Below are 23,093 nucleotides of genomic sequence, written 5' to 3' on the forward strand. Positions count from 1 at the left end.
CCCCCAGTTAGTCCACGCCCACTAGACAAGCTCTGGCCGGGAGTATGTATAACCCATGCATATCCTATGGTTATGGCTCAGAAACCGGCGACTCCTTGCAACTCACAGAGCATGTGCTGTGGGGATTCATAAGTCTGCAGTCACACAGAGTAATTGCAGACTTATCGATTTGGACAGGACAACCCCTTTATGGAACTTTTTTTAAGTGTTAATATTAAAAAATTACAATCAAAATTATTCAGTCCCACTGTAAATTAGGTTTATTAGCAAAATTTACAAACATTCTGTTTGCGATAAACGGGTCACATAAAAATAGTTTAAATAGCTCAACATAATTAACATATCAAGTGGTTCCTCTAATTTCAGCAAATTTTCGATTGCGTTCAAGTCAGGCAACTGTATAAGCCACTCCAAGAATCTTTCAGGGTTTCTTCTGAAACCATATAAGGTGGACTTTGAGTTATGCTTGAAATTATAGTCCTGTTGAAAGTTCCAATGACAAGAAAGCTTAATCTACCTCTCAAAAGACATGATGTTTTCTCCCAGGATTTCCTGATAACTGATTTAATCCATCTTGCCCTCAACACACTGCAGGTTGCCAGTATCAAAAGAAGCAGAAGAGGATCACGGAGCCACTGTCATGCTTCACTGTAAACAGGGTGTTCTTTTCAACGTATGATTCGCTCTTCCTCTTCCAGTCATACCAATAAACCACAGGCCCAAAATGTTTCATTTTTTTCCCCAAAATGTTTGTTGCTAATCTGTATGGCCTTGAGTATATAGGTGATTACTTTTCTTATGCTTTTGGGCCAGCAAAGATGTATGTCATGGAGACCATCAGCGTTTATTATGCACCTTCCTCGGCAAACTGAAACCTTATAGCCTGCTCCCACCCAATCTTGCAAGTATTTTACAATCCTTAGAGGCTTTTGACCAACTGCCTTCTCAGGAACCTGGTGGCACCTGGTGATAGTTTCCTCTGTCTTCCACATCCAGGTAGTGTAGTCATTGTTCCTATAACTTTGAACTTGTGAACATCCATTGGTTTTGCTATCTTATTGTAGGTAATAACAGCCAAAAGGTGCTCTATTAAGTATGAAAGACGGTCTTCGCGAAGGGGTTGAGTTATCAATAAAAATTAAATTTTGTGCTAAATTTGGAGAGATCACCTGTTATATTAGTTGTGTTGAGCTACTGAAATTGCTCTCGTTTCACTGGTTTATTGCAAACAGAAGAAAATTTGTAAATGTTGTTAATAAACCTGGTTTGCAATGAAGGTTGAATCATTTTGATTTCAACTTTTAAGGGGGTGCAAGGATTTCAGTAACATCAAAGCTCTAGTGCCATGACAGTCAAGTTGTCTATGCAATGCAAACCTTATAGATTTTGCATTGCAGTCAATGAACTTAAATTACACCTATATTTTACGTTAGGAAACAGAAACATTATAAAATAGTAACGCGAGGAAAACAGAAGGCAACTTAATGAAATGACATATAGGCATGCATAAAAGTTGATAATATTATGGGCAATGACATGAATTTATAAATATAGAACAATCAATCTATTATTATTTGATTTTAGGCAGTATGTAGAAACATGGCTAATATTGTAGTGGTGGGGCAAATATGGTATTTTTGAAATTTGATAAAGCATTCAGTGATGTCCCTCATGTATACCTAAGTTAGTTCTGTTGGTTTAGAAAGCATAATTTGTGATTGGGTAAATAGCTTGCTCAAGAACTGATTCCAGAGAATTGTGGTCAATGATTCATAGTGTGAATGGTCCCTATAAGTGATGTACCCCTAGATACCGTATTGGGGCCACTATTCTCCAACCCATTGATTAATTATTTAAAAGTTAGAAAAATTAAAATCGTTTGTATATCTCTAAGTTACAATTAACCTATATTCACCAGATGTTATAGGGGAGTAAAAATGAGAGAGTCACTTTTAGAGAAGATCTGAAGGAGAATGCAATGCCAATCTCTGCTTCTTATTATATTCTTTTGTATCCAAAGAGGTATAGACTCAAGAGAGAGGAACATGTTTTCTTTACAATTAGTACAACCATATTTTATAAAAATGTAGATCATTATAGGGCACCAATTCTTACATTTCCAACAACGTGCACTGAATTTGAAAAAGGAGCAAAGATTGTTAACAGAACAATTCAGAAGCATAGAAAATTTTGATTTGGGGAAAGATAATGCCTGGTGGATAACATTGGAAGTTATAGAAATGCATAAGTGACCCATCAAAAAATATTATGTCCATTGTAAGAATACTTCACAAAATAATCTTCAAAAAAATAACCAAAAGCTATAAAACTGTGGAATAATCAACCCTAGGAATTATCTTTAGGGAGATACTTTCTTGAAAACAACACAATGCAGAACGTTGTAATAAATATTTTATTGGATGTCTATTCAAGAGTGCACAGTTTTTTTTTCCTATTTTAGGGAAAATTTAACTCAAGTCTACCCTTTCTATTGGTAGACAAGAGTTCAAAAGAAGCCTTCACCATTTAGTGATACACCTGTTCTCAAGCTTACCCCTTCTTCATTAAAATATACATTTCTTAGTAAAAGCACTATAACTCGAACAATTGAAGCAACATGTTATTACATTTCAGGTTGCGTGAATAAGTACATAATAAATAGATGAGTAGAAGGTATATTCACATCAGCCATACAAAAGTCACATCCTACCTTCCACATTAAAACTTCGTATTATGTTGGACACTGGCATAGACGTCCTATTATCTGCGTATCGGTTATAGAGATCAATCATATACTGAGGAAGCTTCATTGGGGTCTTCTCGTGAAATAAAAATCCTGTAAGGTTCAGACTCTCTTTAAGATGCTCTTCAATGGTTCCATTTATGGAGCTCAGAATTCCCTCAGCTTCTTCTTCATGATGCATCAGAAGATCTTCTTCAACTCTTTTAGGCAACGGTTTGTTCAGTGTAAAGTTTGCTTGGAATATAACTAGAGAACACAGAATGGGTAACCTGACATACTTCATCATGTTTGGATTTCCCCTTAACGTTGGAGCTGCTTATATTATCTCAAGATTCCTCCAGTGGTAAATCGATTTAGCAGGAATAAACCAGGCAAGGCTCTTCTTTAAGTTATTTTTCAAGCTACTATCCCGACAGTTATGAAGCAGACCAAAGTGCTCACTGTCTCTTATCTGGGGTTTCAATTGCAATGTATCAACTGAGCTTATCACACTGAAGTCCTTCGTTAATGAAGATTCTATAAACATCTTGAACTGGTGTGGGGCATGAAGGGAGGCCCTCCATATATTACATGGAAGAGGCTACTGCTTAATTAACTGTCCTTGACCAAATATCCGCATTCTTGATTTGTGAAATTTCCTAAAACTTTGTTTATTCCACTAGACATGACGCCATCCATCATTTTGTTCTTTGAAAGGTTTGTATCCAGAAATAAATATATTAAACTATTTATGGAGGATTAAGACATAGATTTTCAAACATGCCTACCTAATCCTGCATTATTTTCTTTTTTTTTCTTTGAGGACATGAAATTACTAAAATTTCAGCCTTACAGAACTAACAAATTTGTAACAGGGACTTGTACCTTATGTAAGGTATATTACTAGTCTCCTCATATGGGGCAGACACAAAGGCAGACCGGGGTTCTTTATTGTCAGGGCTAACATCTATACAGAATATGTTCTCTTTTATTTGAAAGTTTTTTAATATCATTATACACTGAAGACATATCATTATGATATGATCTAATAGGATATTTGTGACCCACAAGAAGCAGACTCTTGTGTTAATTAATTTTCTCCAAATCCACCTCATAAAGGCTTAGTCGTAAATTTACTTCACTTGGTCCTGTGTTTTGTCTCCGCACTATAGTAAATTTCTGGCGTAGGGTTAAAACTTGTGCTCTTGCAAAAGTAATAGCAGCGGGTTTGTGTGTCCAGGTGTCGGACACTGTTATGAATCCTGGGGAGAAGACAGAAACGGTTTGCTACCACTTGTCTTTAATTTTGCTGGCTACAAAGCGCTCAATAAGTGCTATGTAATGTACAGAAGCATTGGTGCCACTTGGCAATCGGTGTAGGAGTCATGATGTTTGCTGTTGACCTGGCATGATGCTGCAGACCGGAATAATGGCCAGTGCTGGACCCATGGAGGGTGATTACTATTGTCACGACACAACTGTCGAGTGACCTGGAACCAGGAGCTACTTTCCTGGCCCTAGCTCACCCTGTTCCCCAGGATACTTCAGATGGCCTTATCTCCTAAGTTAGCCCTTCGTCTGTCTCCTTCCCCCCACCCAGGGAAGCGGGGTGCTACTGTGCACTGCAGTACACCAACTCGACAGACAGAGTATTTTATTATTACTATTAATATTTATATATATAGCGCCATTGATTCCATGGTGCTGTACATGAGAAGGGGTTACATACAAATTACAGATATCACTTACAGTAAACAAACTAACAATCACAGACTGATATAGAGGGGAGAGAGGACCCTACCCTTTCGGGCTTACATTCTACAGGATAACAAAGACAAGGGAAAACTGAAAACTCCACACACAAAACATTCCCTCACATATAATAGAGGAATCCACCAGAATGTGCATTAAGGGAAAGAAAGCAAAACAGGGAAGGATTATTATTATTATTATGCATTTACAGTATATAGCGATATTTATTCCATGGCACTTTACATGTGAAAAGGGGGGAAAATATAGACAAGTACAATAAACATGTGTAAGACAAGGGACACACAAGTACTGAAGGAGAGAGGACTCTGCCCGCGAGGGCTCACAATCTACAGGGATGGGTGAGGATACACTAGGAGAGGGTAGAGCTGGTCGTGCGGTGGTTCAGTAGACTGAGGATCATTGCAGGCTGTAGGCTTGTTGGAACAGGTGGGCCTTCAGGTTCTAAGGATAAGGAATTACCAAGCGTACAAACCAAACAACAGTCACTTCTAACTCTTCTCCAGCAATCCTTCTCGAACCAACTTCTCTCCCTCCTATTGTCATGCAGCAAGTGCTAACTCTGACAAGGACTAGGTAAAAGAGCCCAGATTTTATAGGGAAAAGGAGTGGCTAACTAAACACAGGTGAACACAGGAATTTCCAGCATGGACGATTAAACTGAACGCAGGAATTTCAAACATGGCCGATAAAACCCTGTTCTGTTGGAAGAAATAAACACGTTTAATAAACTGGAGAAGTGCTTCTTCTCAGCGGCGGAGTAGGAGCAACCAGACGCTGCGGTCTTCTGGCTCCGCTCCGTTGTGATAACCCCGTGACAACTATTTGGCTTTATAATTTTACATGACTTCTAGCTTTAATTGTGGAACACTCCTTTATGTGTCACTAAGGCTGGTTTCACACTTGCGGTTTTTTTTTCATACATGCGCATGCGTTTTTTTTCCTATATTTAACATGGTATGCGTTTGTATGCGTTTTTCGTGCGCTGCGTTTTTTTCCGGCGTGCGTCCATAATTTCCAGATGCTACATGTTGCATTTTTTGGTCCACCCAACCGCTTAAAAAAAACGCATGCGCACGTATACGCACGTTTTGCGCAAAAAATTAACATTATAGTCTATGAGTGCGCATATGTGCGCATTGGCATGCGCACGTATGCTTTTTTTGCTCATGCGTTTTTTAAGTCAACATTGTCTAGACACATGATAACCCCCCCTCCAAAAAAAACATGTCTATATAAAATTAGTTGTCTGCCAAAACTGTACCACAACTATAGAGACAGCCTGGAGAGCAGACAGACTGCAAAAAAAGACACCATTTTCAATTCCAGCTTCAGCGGCAAGAATGTGAGTATTATTACATCTAATGTATGCCTGTCATTTTAAATTGTATAGGTACTAATGCTTTGTATTATTTTTACATGCAGTATGTCTTCAGAATCTGAATATTCACCATCCCGGCAGGAACTGGCACAAGCAGACCGTGAGGTGATTATTTTCGTGCGTTTGGTAAGTATATCTACTGCTTCTCAAAATATCTAACATTTTGTGTTTTTTTTTCCAGACATCGTCATCTTCAGCGGACGCGACTAGTGAGGGCGAACAGCATGAGCAGCCAAGCCAAGTCCCGGTGGTGATACGGAATGTAAGTATCAAATGATTTGTAATGTCCTTTATTTTTTTATCTTCTATCTTTCCTCTTTTCTTGATTTTTTTTAACTTTTTATTCACACAAAATTCAAATATTCTAATGAATGTTTTTTCTCTAGGTTCCACAATGGGATGAAGACGTCTACCTGGATAATGAGCACCTTATCCGCCTGGTCCAGGAGCGTGCCCCGCTGTGGGACAGCCGTGACCAGCTGTTCAAGGACAATGTGGTGACCTGGCGGCTATGGAATGAGGTGGCAGCAGCATTGATGGATGGCTGGGACAGCGCCCCTGCAACCTCCAAAAAGGCGTTTAGTAAGTATTTCCCTGCTCTGTTATGCCGCAGTGACTATTATCCTTGATGGCACTGTTGTGTTTCCTGCTAGATATATTCTAGCAGGAAACCCAACAGTGTCATCTGGATAAACAGTGACTGCTTTGGGTATTGTATTGCTGTATTGTGCCGCATTGACTCTTGTTCGTGATGACACTGTTGGGTTTCCTGTTAGATATATTCTAGCAGGAAACCCAACAGTGTCATCTGGCTCAACAGTGACTGCTTTGGGTATTGTATTGCTGTATTGTGCCGCATTGACTCTTGTTCGTGATGGCACTGTTGGGTTAATGATAGCATATATCGTGCATCATACACAATTGTTAAATGTTGTTTGTTTGTTTTTCCAACAGTGAACAAAGTCTGAACACGTTGGCGCTCGATCAAGGACCGCTTCAACAGTGATGTTTCTGCTGAGGGGCAGGTTCGCAGTGGTTCAGCGGCAAGGACCAGAACAAAATACCTGTACTATCAAGCTTTGAAGTTCCTAAGACCGGTCCTTGCCACCAGAGCGTAAGTATTATAATTTTTTGTTTTTTATTTTTATTCATCTGTGTTTTTCTATTCCACAGCTGATGCTTCTTGTAAATGCATGATAGTAATGTTTTTCCTTTCTTCCACAGCTCCTGGAGCAGCACCCTGCAACCTGGCCCTGGAGAGGTCCTTCATCGGACGACCTCGGACCCGTCTCAGCCATCCGACAGCCAGGAAGCACCTTGCACGTCTGCAACACAGACAGCTGCTGACCAGGAAGCTGGTCAATCAGGTGTTTCCCTGTCCCAGGTCTCTGCCACTGGTTATGCGGGCACTACGCGCCAGTGGCAGAGGGCCTTGGACAGGAATGTCTTGCCCGAGTTTATGCACTTGAGCGAGGCCTTTAATGCCAGCCTTAAGTCGCTGTCAGACAGAGTGGAAAGCGGTTTTTCACTCATGGAACGTGGTTTTAACCACATGGAACACTGCTTCCACTCTGTCGAACAGCGCCTTGACCATCTGGAGGCCGACCTCAACAGACCAGCGCACCATTTTTTTAGTAAAATTGAAAAGGGCATGGCGGAACACCTTAGTCTTGAGCAACAGCTAAGTGTGCTGCAGGCCTGCAACAATGCTTTCTTGCAGGCTATGCAGCAGAATCGGTACGGGCAGCAGTCAGTGGTGTCATTTCCAACTGTGCCACCGTTGACTCGCTTCACCTCACTACCGACTTGTGCTGCATACCACTGTACGGACACCTCTGTTCAAAGCCAGGACACCCACCGTTACACCACCACAAGTCTGAGTGCTGCTGGTAACTTCACGGACACCACCATGGCAAGCGCTGCTCCTGTCTGGAGCACCACTGCCACCCCCATGCATGCTTGGAGCACAGCCACCGTGACCGCTCAAACGTGGAACAGCCCTGCCGCCAACACTATAACATGTACAAGCCCTGCCACCACCACTCCGCAAACCTGGACCATCACTGCTGCCACCAGTCCTCCTGCAAGGATGAGTACTGCCACCGCCACCACAGAGCATCAGCAGCAGCCACAGCAGCAGCAGGCACAGCAGCGGCACAGCAGCAGATGGGGAACCCACATTCCTTATTTGCCCCAAGTTCCGGGTAGGGCCAACAATCAAGGTTGGCATTGGGCCCAAGGAGGTCCAGACATTTTAAGGAGACAAAAAACAGTTAGGACCACTGTCACTGAACCTATGTCCTCTCCTCCTAGTGTGTCTAGCTTCATTCCCATCACTGGCCTCCCTTCCCCCACAAGTTTTGTTGCCCCTTCCCCTAGAACACCTTCATCCACTATAAGCTGTTAATCTTCACTGCACACCCACAACTTGCAACCATCTGCCACCAAACGCAGAAAAAAAATAAAGTTTTTTATAATTTTTTTGGTTAAAAAGAAATTTAAATTTCTGGTTTAACATAACAAAGTTCGATTAATATTTTTTGCGCCACCTACACACACTGCGCCGTACACACAATGCGCCTTTAACTTTGCAAGGTGTCATAAAAAGTGTTTTGAGGATGGGCTGTTTTTACCATCCTCATTTCACTTATTGTGATACTAGGCCAGGGGGATTATAGATATACCTTGTAATTAACAACATACTCTTACTAAGTGTGTGTTGAATCAACTGATGGGTAAACTGCACATCATAAGGCCAATACCCAGGCCTATGGCCAATACCCAGGCCTAGTATCATAACTATTTATCAATCATGGGCAGGTGAATACACCTGTTTAACCTGCAGCGTCACTTACGTGCCAATATATTTCACGCAGACTAGCGATGCTGCAGTTTAACTCATATGTGTATTTACCTGCCCAGGTGTGAGAACATCATGAATTCACAGGTATACATGGGAAGTTGTTTATTTTATTGGAGTGTAAAAAGACATAGTGCACTCAGTACAGGTATCAAAACAGGTTTTTTATTAACATACACACACGAAAACATTTTTACACCATTTCGTCTTGCCAGTGCACCCATCCTACATCAGAGATAAAGTAGGCCGCAAATTAGGCCCTCATTTGGCCAACTTCAACGGATGACCAGAGAGGGTGCTGAGTGAATTCAGGCAATGGGTTAGGAGCAGCATCATCGAGTTCAAAGGTCAGGTGCTCTTTAGCCATTACAAAATTCTGAAGAACCACACACGCCTTCACCCCCTCATCCAATGTTTCAAGTTTAAGATTAATGGCTGTGCCGAGAATTCACCATCTGGAGACAAGAATCCCAAATGCACACTCTACAGTTCTTCTGGCCCTGGTCAGCCTGTAATTAAAGATTTTTTTGGTGTGGTCCAAGTCACGGCTGCAGTAGGGTTTCAGTAGGTTTGCGCACATTTGAAAAGCCTCATCCCCAACCATTACAAAGGGCAGTGGCGGAGCTTCGGTGTGGGGAAGAAGCCGTGTTATAGGGAAATTAAATTGGTTCCCATACAACCTCCGGCCCATGTCTGAGTTTTTAAAAGCCTGGGAGTCATTACCACGGCCAAATGCTCCAATGTCCACTGCTACAAACATACATACAGTCCATACCTAATGCAGCGGCCAGGATCGTCCATTTGGCTAATCGGTACTCGGACGCATCCGCTCTTCGCCAGTCCTTACATTGGCTGCCCATTCATTATAGGATCCAATTCAAAGTACTTGTTCTCACCCACAAAGCTCTCCACAGTGCAGCACCCCCTTACATTTCTTCCCTCATTTCTGTCTATCGGCCTAGCCGATCACTGTGCTCTGCAAATGACTTTCGACTAACCTCTGCACTAATCCGTACCTCCCACTCCCGACTCCAAGACTTCTCCCGTGCTGCTCCTATCCTCTGGAATGCTCTACCCCAAGAAATCAGGACTATCCACAATTTGCATAGTTTTAGGCGCTCCCTCAAAACACACTTGTTCTGAGCGGCCTATCACATTCACTAATCAAAGTCATTCTCTGTGTAAGTGTGCGTGTGTAGCCCATTCACTATCTCCATCCATCCTTCACTCCCTCAAGATGGCTGGACCTTCATTGTAAATATACAATTGTAAATACACACCTGTACTTTGTATCTCCCCCACCTCATTGTAGATTGGAAGCTCTCACGAGCAGGGTCATCTCATTTCGTCTTATTTTGCTTCAATTATTGTATTGTTAACGTTGTTACTTATGACTTGTGTTTTGAAACTGTTAAACTGTAAAGCGCTACGGAATATGTTAGCGCTATATAAATAAAGATTATTATTATTATTATACATCCGGCAACCGCAATGGCCATGAGTACTGTTGAAAAGTACTTTTTGTAATTATAGTACTCCGATCCAGTTCTTTTGGGTTTGATGATCCGTATGTGTTTACCATCAACAGCTCCCAAACAGTTGGGGAAATTGCAGACTGTCCAGAATTTGTCAGCAATTTCCATTCACTTTTCAGCGGTGGGCAGGGGCATAAATTCTGGACAAGAACGTTCCAGAGAGCCCGGCAGGTGTCCGCAACAATTCCAGACAAGGTGGAGAGTCCAATACGGTACTGGAAGTGTAGTGAAGAAAGGGTCTCTCCAGTCGCCAGGAATCTGCGACAAAGAGAAAGAAGTAAAATTAATATTTCTGTATATGGTTTTTTAAAACTATAAAATAAAAAATTAGTACATTCACGAAAAATAATTAGGCCAGGTTTTGAATAGTACATGTCACAAAAAAAAAGCAAAAGGAGACACCCCCCTTGGTTTTTAAATATTACGTAATGTCACCAGGAGACGTTCCTCCGGAGGAATCACACGACGGAGCTGTATGTCCTGTCTCCGGATGGATTCTTGGACACGAGCAAGCAAATCCCTGAAGCTTTCTTGGGACATCCAGATATAATCTGTAAATTTATCCAGGTTTGCCTGTAGCTTGCTGTAGAGGGTGTGGTACGCCCCACTGCTCTCCTGGAGTTCAACAATCGGATGTATCCACAAACGCCGCCGCTGCCGTCTTCGCTGTCTCTCTCTCTTCCTTTGTTCATGGCAAGCAACTGCATATGCCCTAGCCATCACGATGTCCAAATCCAAGTTGAAGTGAAAACTCTTGCAGCGCAGATCCATGTTGACACGAGAAAAATCAAGCAAATGTGAAGAATACGGCTGTAGACAGGGTCTATATATTACCATACCACACCGCCACTGATGTCCCATTGGTGGTGTGTGTGGCAAGATTGTTATCTATTTTTTTTTTGGGTGAAGACAAACAATGTGCAAAAAACGCAAACGCATTGAAAATGCATACAAACGCTGCGTTTTTTTGCTTCATGAGCACGAAAATGCTGCAAAAAAACGCGGCGTTTGTATGCTTTTTTTAATGCGCTTGTGTGCGCAAAAAACACAGCGCAAAAAAACGCAAATATGAAAGTAGCCTAAAGGTGTAGTCACAAACGGAGAATGTCACCTTGCAACTAACCATTATCAGTAACTACCTAGTTGTTTGTCCTAAACAAATAATTTTCATTGAGGAGAACTTAGATGTTCTGATTGTGTACCCTTCAAGTAAGTGGGCTTTTCCTTAAAGTACTTGCCCATTTTTGTTTTGGTTGTGTTATGCCCATATTTAGTAAGATTCTTCTAAATAGACTTGGCACAAATGCGTACATCTAAGGAAAGGAATGTATCAAAATCGTTAGTATGTGAACTAAGTGTTAGTATGTGAAAGTGAAATTATTTCCCAATGTAGTCACCAAGTATAATTATGCAGCTAGTCTTTTCAGACAACTGCCATAAGCAATAAAGGGACACTATCACTTCATAAAACTCATCACGTCATAGTGAAATGCCAGAATTTTTTATCAGGGCTGCCACTAGGAATTTTGGGGCCCCCTTGAGACTCCGCCCAGGCTCCACCCAGCCCCGCCCTCCACCCCTTGAACTGTCCACAGCCCCGCCCTCCACCCCTTGAACTGTCCACAGCCCCGCCCTCCACCCCTTGAACTGTCCACAGCCCCACCCTCCACCCCTTGAACTGTCCACAGCCCCGCCCTCCACCCCTTGAACTGTCCACAGCCCCGCCACTCTCTCTTGGAAAAACACCACTTCTCACCAATCACACATCAACAGTTCCCATCTCCAGATCACACACATAGCCAGCAGCTCTTATTTTGGCCAAAAGATTTTTTAAATCTGCCACCATGACAAGGTAGACTCTTTTGGCCGGGCCCTACTCTACTCTAACCTTTTAAACATTTGCTAAAATATCCAATACTATTTAGGTATATTTTTATTTATTTTTCCATTTTTAAAATGACCAATAATATCACATCCAAAGGGACAAATACCACCGCACCATGTCCAGTCCACATATTACCACCACATAATGACCTATAATACCACATACAAGTAACAAATATAGCCACACCATGACCAGACCACATATTACTAGCATAGTGACCGAATAATATCACATACAAGGAACAAATACCACCGCACCATGCCCAGACCACATATTACCAGCACATGGTGACTGGATACTACAATAATGATCATTAATAAAAAAAAATAATACTATCACCATAAGTGCCAGTATACACAGGGGATCTGTACTTAGTATATAGTGTCTGTAGTGTCTGTGTACAGGTAACACAGTGATCACCGGTGACATTATGTACAGGACCTCTGTATATAGTGTCAGTGTACAGGTAATACAGTGATCACTGGTGACATTGTACAAAGGCACTCTGTGTATAGTGTCATTGCACAGGTAACACACTGACTCACCAGTGACATCTCTAGGTAAAGTCCTTCATCTTTGCTTTTCATCTTTCATCCAGCACAGACCGCCATCACGTCTTCCAGCCAGGACTCGTCTCTGCAGGAAATTACACAGTTATCTAGAGCTCCACTTGCAGAACACATTACTTAATTTTTTCCCAACTTCTACACTACACCAGAAGAAGAAAAAGAGGTGACATAGTATCCCTCTGCACAGTAACAGAACCTCCCCCCATTTAACAGTATCCTCAAAAAAATAAAATAAATGCATCACTGCAGTAATAATATCCCTTAATTAGCCCCTATGGTAATAATATCCCTTATCCTGACCCCTGTGTGTCTCATTCCTGGCTCCAACCATATTTTCTCTCATCCTGCCCTCATGCGTATCCATTCTGCCCCCATATGATCAACCAATCCTGCCCCATCTGTCTACATCGTATCCATCCTGCCCCATGATCCTGCACCATGTCTCCCTTCCTGCCCCCTGTGTTAGGAACAGTGGAACGCACTAAATAAAAATGAATAATAAAGTGCGTTCGCCGCTCGGGGTCCACCGTACAGTAGGTGTTACACTGCTGCTAGGTAATGACAGAGGAGCAATATGACGGTATAATGCGCACGGGTTCAACTTCACCCGAAGTGTGCAGAGCAGGCCCTGTTCACACACAGAGGCACCGCAACATAAACATACAAAAACACTGAGCCTGTTAGTGACACAGGCCTCAGGTAAATGCACACACGGTATCTGGTCACAGTAGCAGAACCTAAGACACAGGAGCTGCCTCCCTCTAGACCTACCGTGTGTGCGGCGTTGCTACTGCGAGCGCCAAGAAGGGCTGCAACTGCAGCACGGCGTAGGACACTGCCGCTCAACGACAAAGCTAGAAAGCAAGCGCAATGTCGGACGCTAGCGTAGCGGTGCGGTGTGCACAGTGGCCTAAGGCTTGCCACTGACTGGCGCTGACTGCTGAACTAATTCTCTATCCACATACGTAATATCAGAGGGAAGCGGTTTTATAATGAGTCAGTCACCAGAATCATACATCCGTCACCTTTCACACATAGCAAGTATAATCTATACTAGCGCATGGCGGAACGGCCATGTGCGCTTTTTATAGCTGTGCGAGACCTTCCAGATCTCCGAGATGAACCAATGAGATCTGGAACAGGACCTGGGCACATGACTCCTGATCTCCAATGGGAGATCATCTTGTGAGCATGCTCAGTAGAAGCACAGAGGGACTTAGTCTCTAGAGCGGTCTGCTGCAAAGTAGTCTCCTCTGCAGTAGAAAGACAGCAGGAGACCTCAGAATGTGAGGCTCTGGATTCCTGCAGAGCAGACGCAGAAACCTGATGCCTAACACCCTGTGTCTCACATTCTGCCCCCTCCTGTGTCTCACTGTCACATTCTGCCCCTCCTGTGTCTCACTGTCACATTCTGCCCCTTCCTGTGTCTGTCACATTCTGCCCCTCCTGTGTCTTACTGTCACATTCTGCCCCGTGCCTCACATTCTGCCCCCTCCTGTGTCTCACTGTCACATTCTGCCCCCTCCTGTGTCTCACCGTCACATTCTGCCCCGTGCCTCACATTCTGCCCCCTCCTGTGTCTCACTGTCACATTCTGCCCCTTCCTGTGTCTCACGGTCACATTCTGCCCCCTCCTGTGTCTGTCACATTCTGCCCTCGTGCCTCACATTCTACCCCCTCCTGTGTCTCATTGTCACACTCTGCCCCCTCCTGTGTCTCACGGTCACATTCTGCCCCCTCCTGTGTCTCACTGTCACATTCTGCCCCCTCCTGTGTCTCACGGTCACATTCTGCCCCCTCCTGTGAGTCACATTCTGCCCCCTCCTGTGTCTCACGGTCAAATTCTGCCCCCTCCTGTGTCTCACGGTCACATTCTGCCCCCATGTCTGCATTCTGCCCCCATGTCTTGCATTTTGCCCCCACGTCCTGCATTCTACCCCCATGTCTCACATTCTGCCCCCATGTCTCACATTCTGCCCCCAGGTCTTGCATTCTGCCCCCAGGTCTTGCATTCTGCCCCCAGGTCTTGCATTCTGCCTCCATGTCTGCATTCTGCCCCCATGTCTGCATTCTGCTCCCATATCTGCATTCTGCCCCCATGTCTTGTATTCTGCCCCCGTGTCAACATATTTGCCCGTGTGTCTCCAATCCTGCCCCCAAGTCTCCATTATGCCTTTGTGTGTCTCCATTCTGCCCCTTTCAATAATAAAATAAAATAAAAACTTTCTTCTTACCTGACCGCGCTCTGCGATGAAGATGGAGCTGCTGTGTGAGCTGAAAGGTCCTGTGGTGACATCATCGTCATGTGATAAGGGGGCGGAGCTGATCAATGCTGAAGGCCTGTGATAATGATGATTTCACCACAGGTCCTTCATCACTTATGCAGCTTTCTGATGTCGGCCGCTGTGGCGGCTCTGCTGATGTGTGTGCTGCAGGCCTGGCCGCAGCGCACACTTGGGGCCCGCCCGGCGCCGGATGACGCACAGCACTTGGGGCCCGATGACTGGTAGCACAGGAGCGGGGCCCCTGATCTTTGGGGCCCCCTTCTGTACTGCTGTTCACCGGGCCCCATACAGCAGTAAGGGCTGTCATGCACTGATTTTTATTAAAGGGGGTTCTGGGTTGTGAGAACTCCAGCGCTCCTTAACATGTAGGTCATATGTTGTGTCCCTGCATTTGATACAGGCTTAGATGCCATGCCCACATCTTTTCCGGCAAATGATGGCTGATTTAATCAGTCATCATGTGCCTTTAACAACCGTGTGTTAAATGTCAATCACTGTGCTATTTAGCACATGCATTCAGAAGGGAGCATCATTCCATACATCCATCCATCATCAGATGGGTTGCCATCACAGCTGGAGGACAGCTGAAGACCTCTGTGATGATCATGACGATCTTCCTGATCACAGATTAAATGGTGACGAGTTGCTATTCTAGATGCAGCCTATCGACTAGACTTTTTTTTCCAGCTCTTGACAATTCCTTCAATTACTTTATTGCTATTGCTATGTCTGTCATATCTACCATACATAAAAAGTAAGAAAAACACACAATAAACAAGAGTAAGTTTTATTAGATCATGTGTACTATAGAAATACTTTAACATTATTACGAATGACATAGGCAGAATACATATTATATAGTCGTCTAATAAAAAAATATTCCATACGTATTATTAATAAAGAACATAAATTACATCTTCAGAGCAATGGGCACAATGCAAAAAATCCTACAAGCAATACGTCTAGCGGTGACCTAAGAGTAATAGAAAAGTGATTCATCCAATGTACATTATGTACCTAAGTACCAGTTGTGTCAGCTACTAGTTATATTAGGAGTTGGCTTGTGACATAGACCCATTTCATGTGAATTCTTGAAACTGAATTCATACAATAAGGCCACATTCACACATTCAGTATTTCGTCAGTATTTTACATCAGTATGTGTAAGCCAAATCCAGGAGTGGGGGATAAATCCAGAAGTGGTGACGTGTTTCTATTATACTTTTCCTCTGACTGTCCCACTCCTGGTTTTGGCTTACAGATACTGGGGTAAAATACTGACTAAATACTGAATGTGTGAACATGGCCCTAGGATAGGTGATTACTCTTTTTCACCGGAGAACCATTGTAAGGGCATATTTTCTACTATGTAATAGTCACAGGACAGAGGGACATTATAGTAAATCGCCAGTGTCCTACTTACATCATATTATAAAATATTCCAACCTGGAAAAACTGAGATACTGTTGAAAGTATATCCTGACCTGTTAACAGCGTGTCATTTTAGGTCCAAGAATCGGGGCTGGTTTTCCTCATACAGTACATGTTTCTTGCATAGGTGCTCCATTCTTCTACTGTGCTTCATGTCTGCAGCATAGATTAATCCTTCGGCTCCCAACGCGCACCAGTAGAAAGAGCTACTGCATGCTGTTTTACTGCTGATATAAAGGGTTTGTCCAACAGTGAAATACGTCTTTTTTTTAGTAATGTATTGATTAAAAATAATAAACACAGACATATGCCCTAACAGATACTGCACAGGCTGCTCCGAAAGGCTCCACCAGCTCTGGGAGTCTGTGATTGGCTGCAGCGGTCACATTGGAGAAACAACTGGTGCTGTGATTTCTGACAGGGGCAAACAATGCTTCCACACTTAGCGGAAACCACTGACACAGCATACGCTGGATCCTAGGAGCGCTAGAAGGCGAGTATGCCTATGTTTTTTTATTTTTAATCAATCCATAGCTAAAGGAAAAAAATACTGTTGGACAACCCTTTTGGGTCTATCACCGCATCTGTCTTCTCTTGCTCCGTCACAATACTGATGCTTCTGTTGTATTCAGGGGACTTGTGGCAGAGCAGAGGGTTTTATTTCCTGTAACTGGGGCTCCTATAGATGCCCCAGTTACAGTGAAAGAGTGAGCAATAAAAGAAAATGGAATGTCTCCAAGAGGTCATTTTTCACCTCTTGGGGAAAATCTGAAAATGAATAAAACAAAACCTGATACAGCCATGTCAGTGATAAAACACAAATGTTATGGCTGCTTAAATATGGAAAGGCAAAAAATAAAAATTATTTCACTGGTTGATAACGGCTCTCGAGGCCTGGTCATTAATATGTTAATATATGTCGTAATCATCTATGCTCACTCTACAGGTGGTTGCCAGCAGCAAGGATGTTATAGTTTATAACAGTGCTGCTATAGCACTACTTTAAAGGGAATCCATCACCAGGTTTTGCTATGGAATCTGAGAGCAGCATGACGTAGAGGCAGATATCCTGATTCCAGTGACGTGTCACTTATTGAACTGCTTGGTGTAGTTTTGATAAAATCCCTGTTTTCTCTGCTGTAGATGTCAAAGTAGTCAGAATGCTGAGCTGTGTATAACCCCGCCCACACTGCTGATTGACAGCTTCCTGTGTACACTGTACATTTTACGCAAACCAATCAATGATGAGGGTGGGGCTACACAGATTAACTGGACTGTCTGGCATGCAACACCTAGTTCTGCAGTGATAATCTGCTGCTGATAAAACACTGATTGTATTGAAACTACAGCAAGATGCTGAGCAAGTGACACATCCCTGGAATCATGGTGTTTTCAGATTATATAGAAAAAGCCTGCTGACAGATTCCCTTTAAGAACATATTCTGAACCAATTTAGGCAAAGGCGGACATTTACTTTACACCAACCAGATGACTACATCTGGACCCAGTTAATTAGAGGATATAGTAATTCACCTAAACTAAATCAATCATTAGACTTACTACCATCTCTCATAGCGAGTGGAGACAGCCATGTTAAACCTTCTTCTGAGGATTTGCATGGTGTATTATATGCGTGTATTACAACTCCATGCAACCTCCAAAGGGGCCTGTAATGAGGTATGGTATGAGCCATATGAAATTATTAAACTATTACAGCTACCCTAGTATTACCTCTAGGGGAGAATATTTCTATAATACCGCATATAGAACACTGACGTTATAACAGGGAACACAAGGCCTCATTTTTACGGATCTGACTGCTGAGACTGTTTTATGCCATGTAAAATTGGATGTTTTATAGAAATTATATATATTATTAATAATAAAAAACAACTGTACAGCTATAATGCTAAACTATAAGTGCTAAGGATAGAGGGGTGCATCTATAAGGCCCTCCTATACACATTAGGGCTTGTGCACACATTGAGTATTTGCAGTGTTTTTAATGCATTTTTTCAAGGTATTTTACAGTACTAGCAAACTGAATGAGATTTCTGAAATGTCAATGCTGCCTTTTATCATTGCATTTTTTCAAATCTGTAGCTGTCAATTGTTTCAACGTTTTTACAGCGGCTTTCATCCATTTAAATGAATGCATTAAATAGAAAGTAATAATGGATGCTGTATTTTTACTGCCAAGAGACTCGTATTTAGGGCAGAAAACTCCTCTGCAAACACTCATGTGCACATACCCTTGGAGCAAAGTCGTCCGCAAGGGAAGTTTATATGTATGGGGGTCAGAGATGATGGTGGGGAAAGTGCTTGACAGCTGATTACCTCCCTCTCACCACTTAAAATAAGGTTTGAATAAAGAAATAAGACAATCAATACTCAGGCAACAATTCCCGATCTCTCCCATAACGACGTTCCCCAGTCCCCCCAGCAATCTCTACTTTCCGGCTGCAGTAATAGTATCCCATCACAAGGAGAAGAAGTAGAGATCACCAGGAAACCTGGCAGTGTAGACATGCGAGTGGAAGGGGATCACTGCCAGTTTGCAGTAGAAATGCAGATTTATGGCCCACCTAAAATCTCATGACATTATTCAGCACAACAGATGCACATAGCTGGAGGTAAACTTTGACTTTCCATGGAGTAACCCTGTATAAAATATTACTGCAAACAATATGGCTGTACAAGAAATATATACTATACACATGGAACACACACAATCTCCATCACAACATAAAAAGTTGAAATCCACTCCGGTAAAGTGTAAGACAAGAATGCCATCTCCAGATCAGGTTCATTCATTTCTCAAGCTGTAGGTGTATGGTTCCTTCATACAACGATGTCGCTGAAGGAAAATATTGGGGAACTATCCGCATCTTTCCCAATATATTAGGTTTTTGCTTTTTTCCTTCCAAAGAAAATCCATTTCCTTACAATGACACTTGTGTCCTGTCCACCGTGACAAATTGTTAAGGAAAGACAAAAAAAGAGGCTCTGAAGGCCTCGCAGTAATGACTTTGCGGTGGACCTCAGCATTGCGTTATCTGCAGGAACAACTCTCCACTGACATATTGGGGTACACTTTCAGTACCACATTTCGACCTTCATCCAGGAAAAGGACGCTTAGGGAATTCATTCTTTCAGGTGTACAGCATGGTTCTGGGACACCAGGGATGATGCCAACAGCCTTGACTATGCTCTGTATTGTAGCATGGTTCGAAGGGCGCACCACCTGTCAGAGAGGAGCAATGAAAAATCGTGTAAGACTTACAGTGGTAAAAAATGTATTCTTAAACCTCTATTACCAATTAAAGGAAACGTCCAAAATTATTAAAACATGAATAAAAATAAAAACACATAGATTGCGTCTGCTACTGCACATAAATCCTAATTACTTGAATTGATATAAGATGCAATATCAAATATATATCATAGAAAAAGGTGGCACAAATTCTGTAAAAATAGTCCTGATGTGAGATCACATTCCACCCCAGACAACCTTTTTGCACCTTCCTCTGACCAGTCTAGGCTGTACTATCTACCCTGTACTGCCCTGCTCAGTCACTGTAACCTACTGCCTAATATCTGTGAGGTACAGCTACAAAATCAGTCAATAGTGGGCATTTAAAGGGAACAGGTCAGTAGGATCAACCCTCCTCAGCTGTCTATATGGGCATGTAGATCATAGGAAGCTGAATAAAATGATACCTTGATATCTGCGATCCGATGTCATATTCCACAGATCTATGGGATGGACACAGATCTCCCTGAGAAGCTGCTTCCAATGTCCATGCCTATTTCTCATCTGTACTGTTTGTTTATTTATTTTCATATATATATATATATATATATATATATATATACTAGCTGAAGAGCCCGGCGCTGCCTGGGCATAGTAACTAACTATGGTTAGTTATAACAAATTATAATGATTATATCTATATTTCTAAAGATGAGTGTATAGCCCCACCCACTCCGCATAGCCACATTCACTTTAATATCCCACACCATCCCGTCAGCCAGATCTACCGGACTACTACCCCTAATATCCCACATCGTCCCGTCAGCCAGAGCCACCGGAATACTACCCCTAATATCCCACATCATCCCGTCAGCCAGAGCCCCCGGACAACTACCACTAATATCCCATATCATCCCGTCACAGCCGCCGGACTACTACTCCTAATATCCCACATCATCTCGTCAGCCAGAGCCACCGGACTACTACCTCTAATATCCCACATCATCCCGTCAGCCAGAGCTACCGGACTACTACCCCTAATATCCCACATCATCCCTTCAGCCAGAGCCACCGGACTACTCCCCCTAATATCCCACATCATCCCGTCAGCCAGAGCCACCAGACTACTACCTCTAATATCCCACATCATCCCGTCAGCCACAGCCACCGGACTACTCCCCCTAAGATCCCACATCATCCCGTCAGCCAGAGCCACCGGACTACTCTCCCTAATATCCCACATCATCCTGTCAGCCTGGCGTCAGAACCAGAGCGCTGAGTGGATTTGCCCTGACTTCCATACGAATGATCCCTTTAATAGAAGCCTGGGGTGAGAATCAGTGCTGAGGGATTTACCATAACTTTCATACCGGTGATCCCTTTAAGAGAGTCCTGGGGTCAGTACCAAAGCGCAGAGTGGATTTGCCCTCACTTCTATACCAGGGATCCCTTTAATAGAACTCTGGGGTCAGAATCAGAGCGCTGAGGGATTTGCCCTAACTTCTGTACAGGAGATACCTTTAAGAGAGCCTGGGGTCAGTACCAGAGCATTTGAAGGCAATTGCCCTGACTTCCATACCAGGGATCCCTTTAAGAGAGGCCTGGGGTCAGAACCAAAGCGCTCAATGGCTTTGCCCTGACTTCCATAGCAGAGATCCCTTTAAGAGGAGCCTGAAGTCAGTACCAAAGTGCAGAGTGGATTTGCCCTGACTTCCATACCAATAATCCCTTTAATAGAAGCCTGGGGTCATAATCAGAGCACTGAGGGATTTGCCCTAACTTCTGTCAGGATCCTGTCAGCGCCGGCGTGCAGCCTCCGCTGAGCAGGGACTCACCCGCACTGTAGGGGGGCCCGGGGTCAGGTACAGCTGGAAAGTACAGATACACAGGACGCTGAAGTTTAGCAAGCAGTCACAGGACCTACGGTCATGTGACTGCAAGGGGGCGGGGCTTAGCGTCCTGCTTTCAGAGATGGCAGGACACTATACAGAAATACGCAGAGTCAGGCAAAGCAGAGGTCATACACATAGATATTAGTAAAGCACCAGGGATGAGACAGAAAGGATAGTCAGGGCCAAGCAGAAGTTAAAACCAAACAGACATAGAAGGTACCAAGCAGAATCCAAAGCAATATCCAGAGAACAGACCGAGTCATTCACAGAGAATCAAGCAACCAGAACACAGCACAAACACACTCAGGGGTCACCACACTATGCCAAGGGAGAAAGTATAACTGACGGGGATGGGAGCATCCTGAGGCTATAAGAAGCCTCTCCCAGAACCAGGGAGTGGCCACAATCACAGCCCCAGGTCTGCAGGTAAGCTTGCACCAGGATCACAACCTTTAACCCCAGAAATGCCAGTCATCAGCACTGGTTCCAGACATTAACCCGATGTGTGCGAGTCAAACCCGCACTGAGATCATGACAACTTCCATACAGGAGATCCCTTTAAGAGAGCCTGGGGTCAGTACTAGAGCATTTGAAGGCAATTGCCCTGACTTCCATACCGGAGATCCCTTTAAGAGAGGCCTGGGGTCAAAACCGAAGCACTGGAAGGATTTGCCCTGACTTCCATACCGGAGATCCCTTTAAGGGAGGAAAATGTGACTATGAGATGGAGGATGTGTGATGGGTATATAGGCACAGGAGGGGGGAATCATTTCTGTCATGTACTCACTGCTCCTTTCTGGGGGACAGACGATAGCTGAGCTTATGTTCCCGGGGATGCTAGATTTCTCCTACCATATCAATGTCTGCTGAGGTGTTGTCAAGTGGGAAAACTTGCTCATAGCAACCAATCACAGCTCAGCTTCTTTTAACCAGCTCTGGTGAAATGAGAGATGCTTAGTGATTGGTTGCAAGGAAAACTGTTGCTCACAGCAACCAATCACAGCTCAGCATCTTTTCAACAGCTCTGGTGAAATGAAAGATGCTTTGTGATTGGTTGGTGATACACACACACGCGCACACACACACACACACACACACACACATTCATTTCATTATATATATTCAGGAAAAGATGACAAATGAAGTACATGAAATATTGTTGGAAAATGTAGGAAATAAGCAGCAAAAGGGTAAGGGTTAATGCTAACTTGATTTAAAAGGGTTATGTTTTGATATTTAAGAGAGGGATTTGAGGTGGGATGTGAGTGAGGCTTAAAATATGCCATGGGTTTAAGTACTGGTAAGTTTGCAGCTGTAATGTGACATTACCAGTACTGTTTTCCTAAGATGAAGCTTTAAAGAGTGCCTATTATCTGTGTGTCACTTCCTTTTTATAAATAAAAAAAGAAAAAACAATTGGCAGCATGTCACTTTAGACAGTGATTAGGATATATTTGCTGCATTTTTGAATCAGTCATATTTTGATAAATTATTTGTGTGTGGCTGCCCA

At 43.2% G+C, this 23,093-nt stretch overlaps 2 protein-coding genes across 2 annotated transcripts in view; both read right to left on the reverse strand.

The window, feature by feature from the left end:
• LOC141100232 (dorsalin-1-like) overlaps positions 1 to 3,029 on the reverse strand; it is a 133,801-nt gene extending 130,772 nt beyond the window's left edge. The window contains exon 1 of the mRNA XM_073588560.1: positions 2,711 to 3,029. Coding sequence (XP_073444661.1) covers positions 2,711 to 3,029 — 319 coding nt within the window. The remainder of the gene's footprint in view (positions 1 to 2,710) is intronic.
• A 12,751-nt stretch (positions 3,030 to 15,780) lies between these two features.
• The window catches only part of GDF10 (growth differentiation factor 10), a 38,552-nt gene continuing 31,239 nt past the window's right edge, over positions 15,781 to 23,093 (reverse strand). Inside the window, exon 3 of the mRNA XM_073588258.1 lies at positions 15,781 to 19,682. Within this exon, the coding sequence (XP_073444359.1) occupies positions 19,491 to 19,682 (192 nt within the window). The 3' untranslated portion in view covers positions 15,781 to 19,490. The remainder of the gene's footprint in view (positions 19,683 to 23,093) is intronic.

The sequence above is a fragment of the Dendrobates tinctorius genome, unplaced genomic scaffold (assembly GCF_039654945.1).
Source record: "Dendrobates tinctorius isolate UK_male_01 unplaced genomic scaffold, ASM3965494v1 ptg000103l, whole genome shotgun sequence".
Lineage (NCBI taxonomy): Eukaryota > Metazoa > Chordata > Amphibia > Anura > Dendrobatidae > Dendrobates > Dendrobates tinctorius.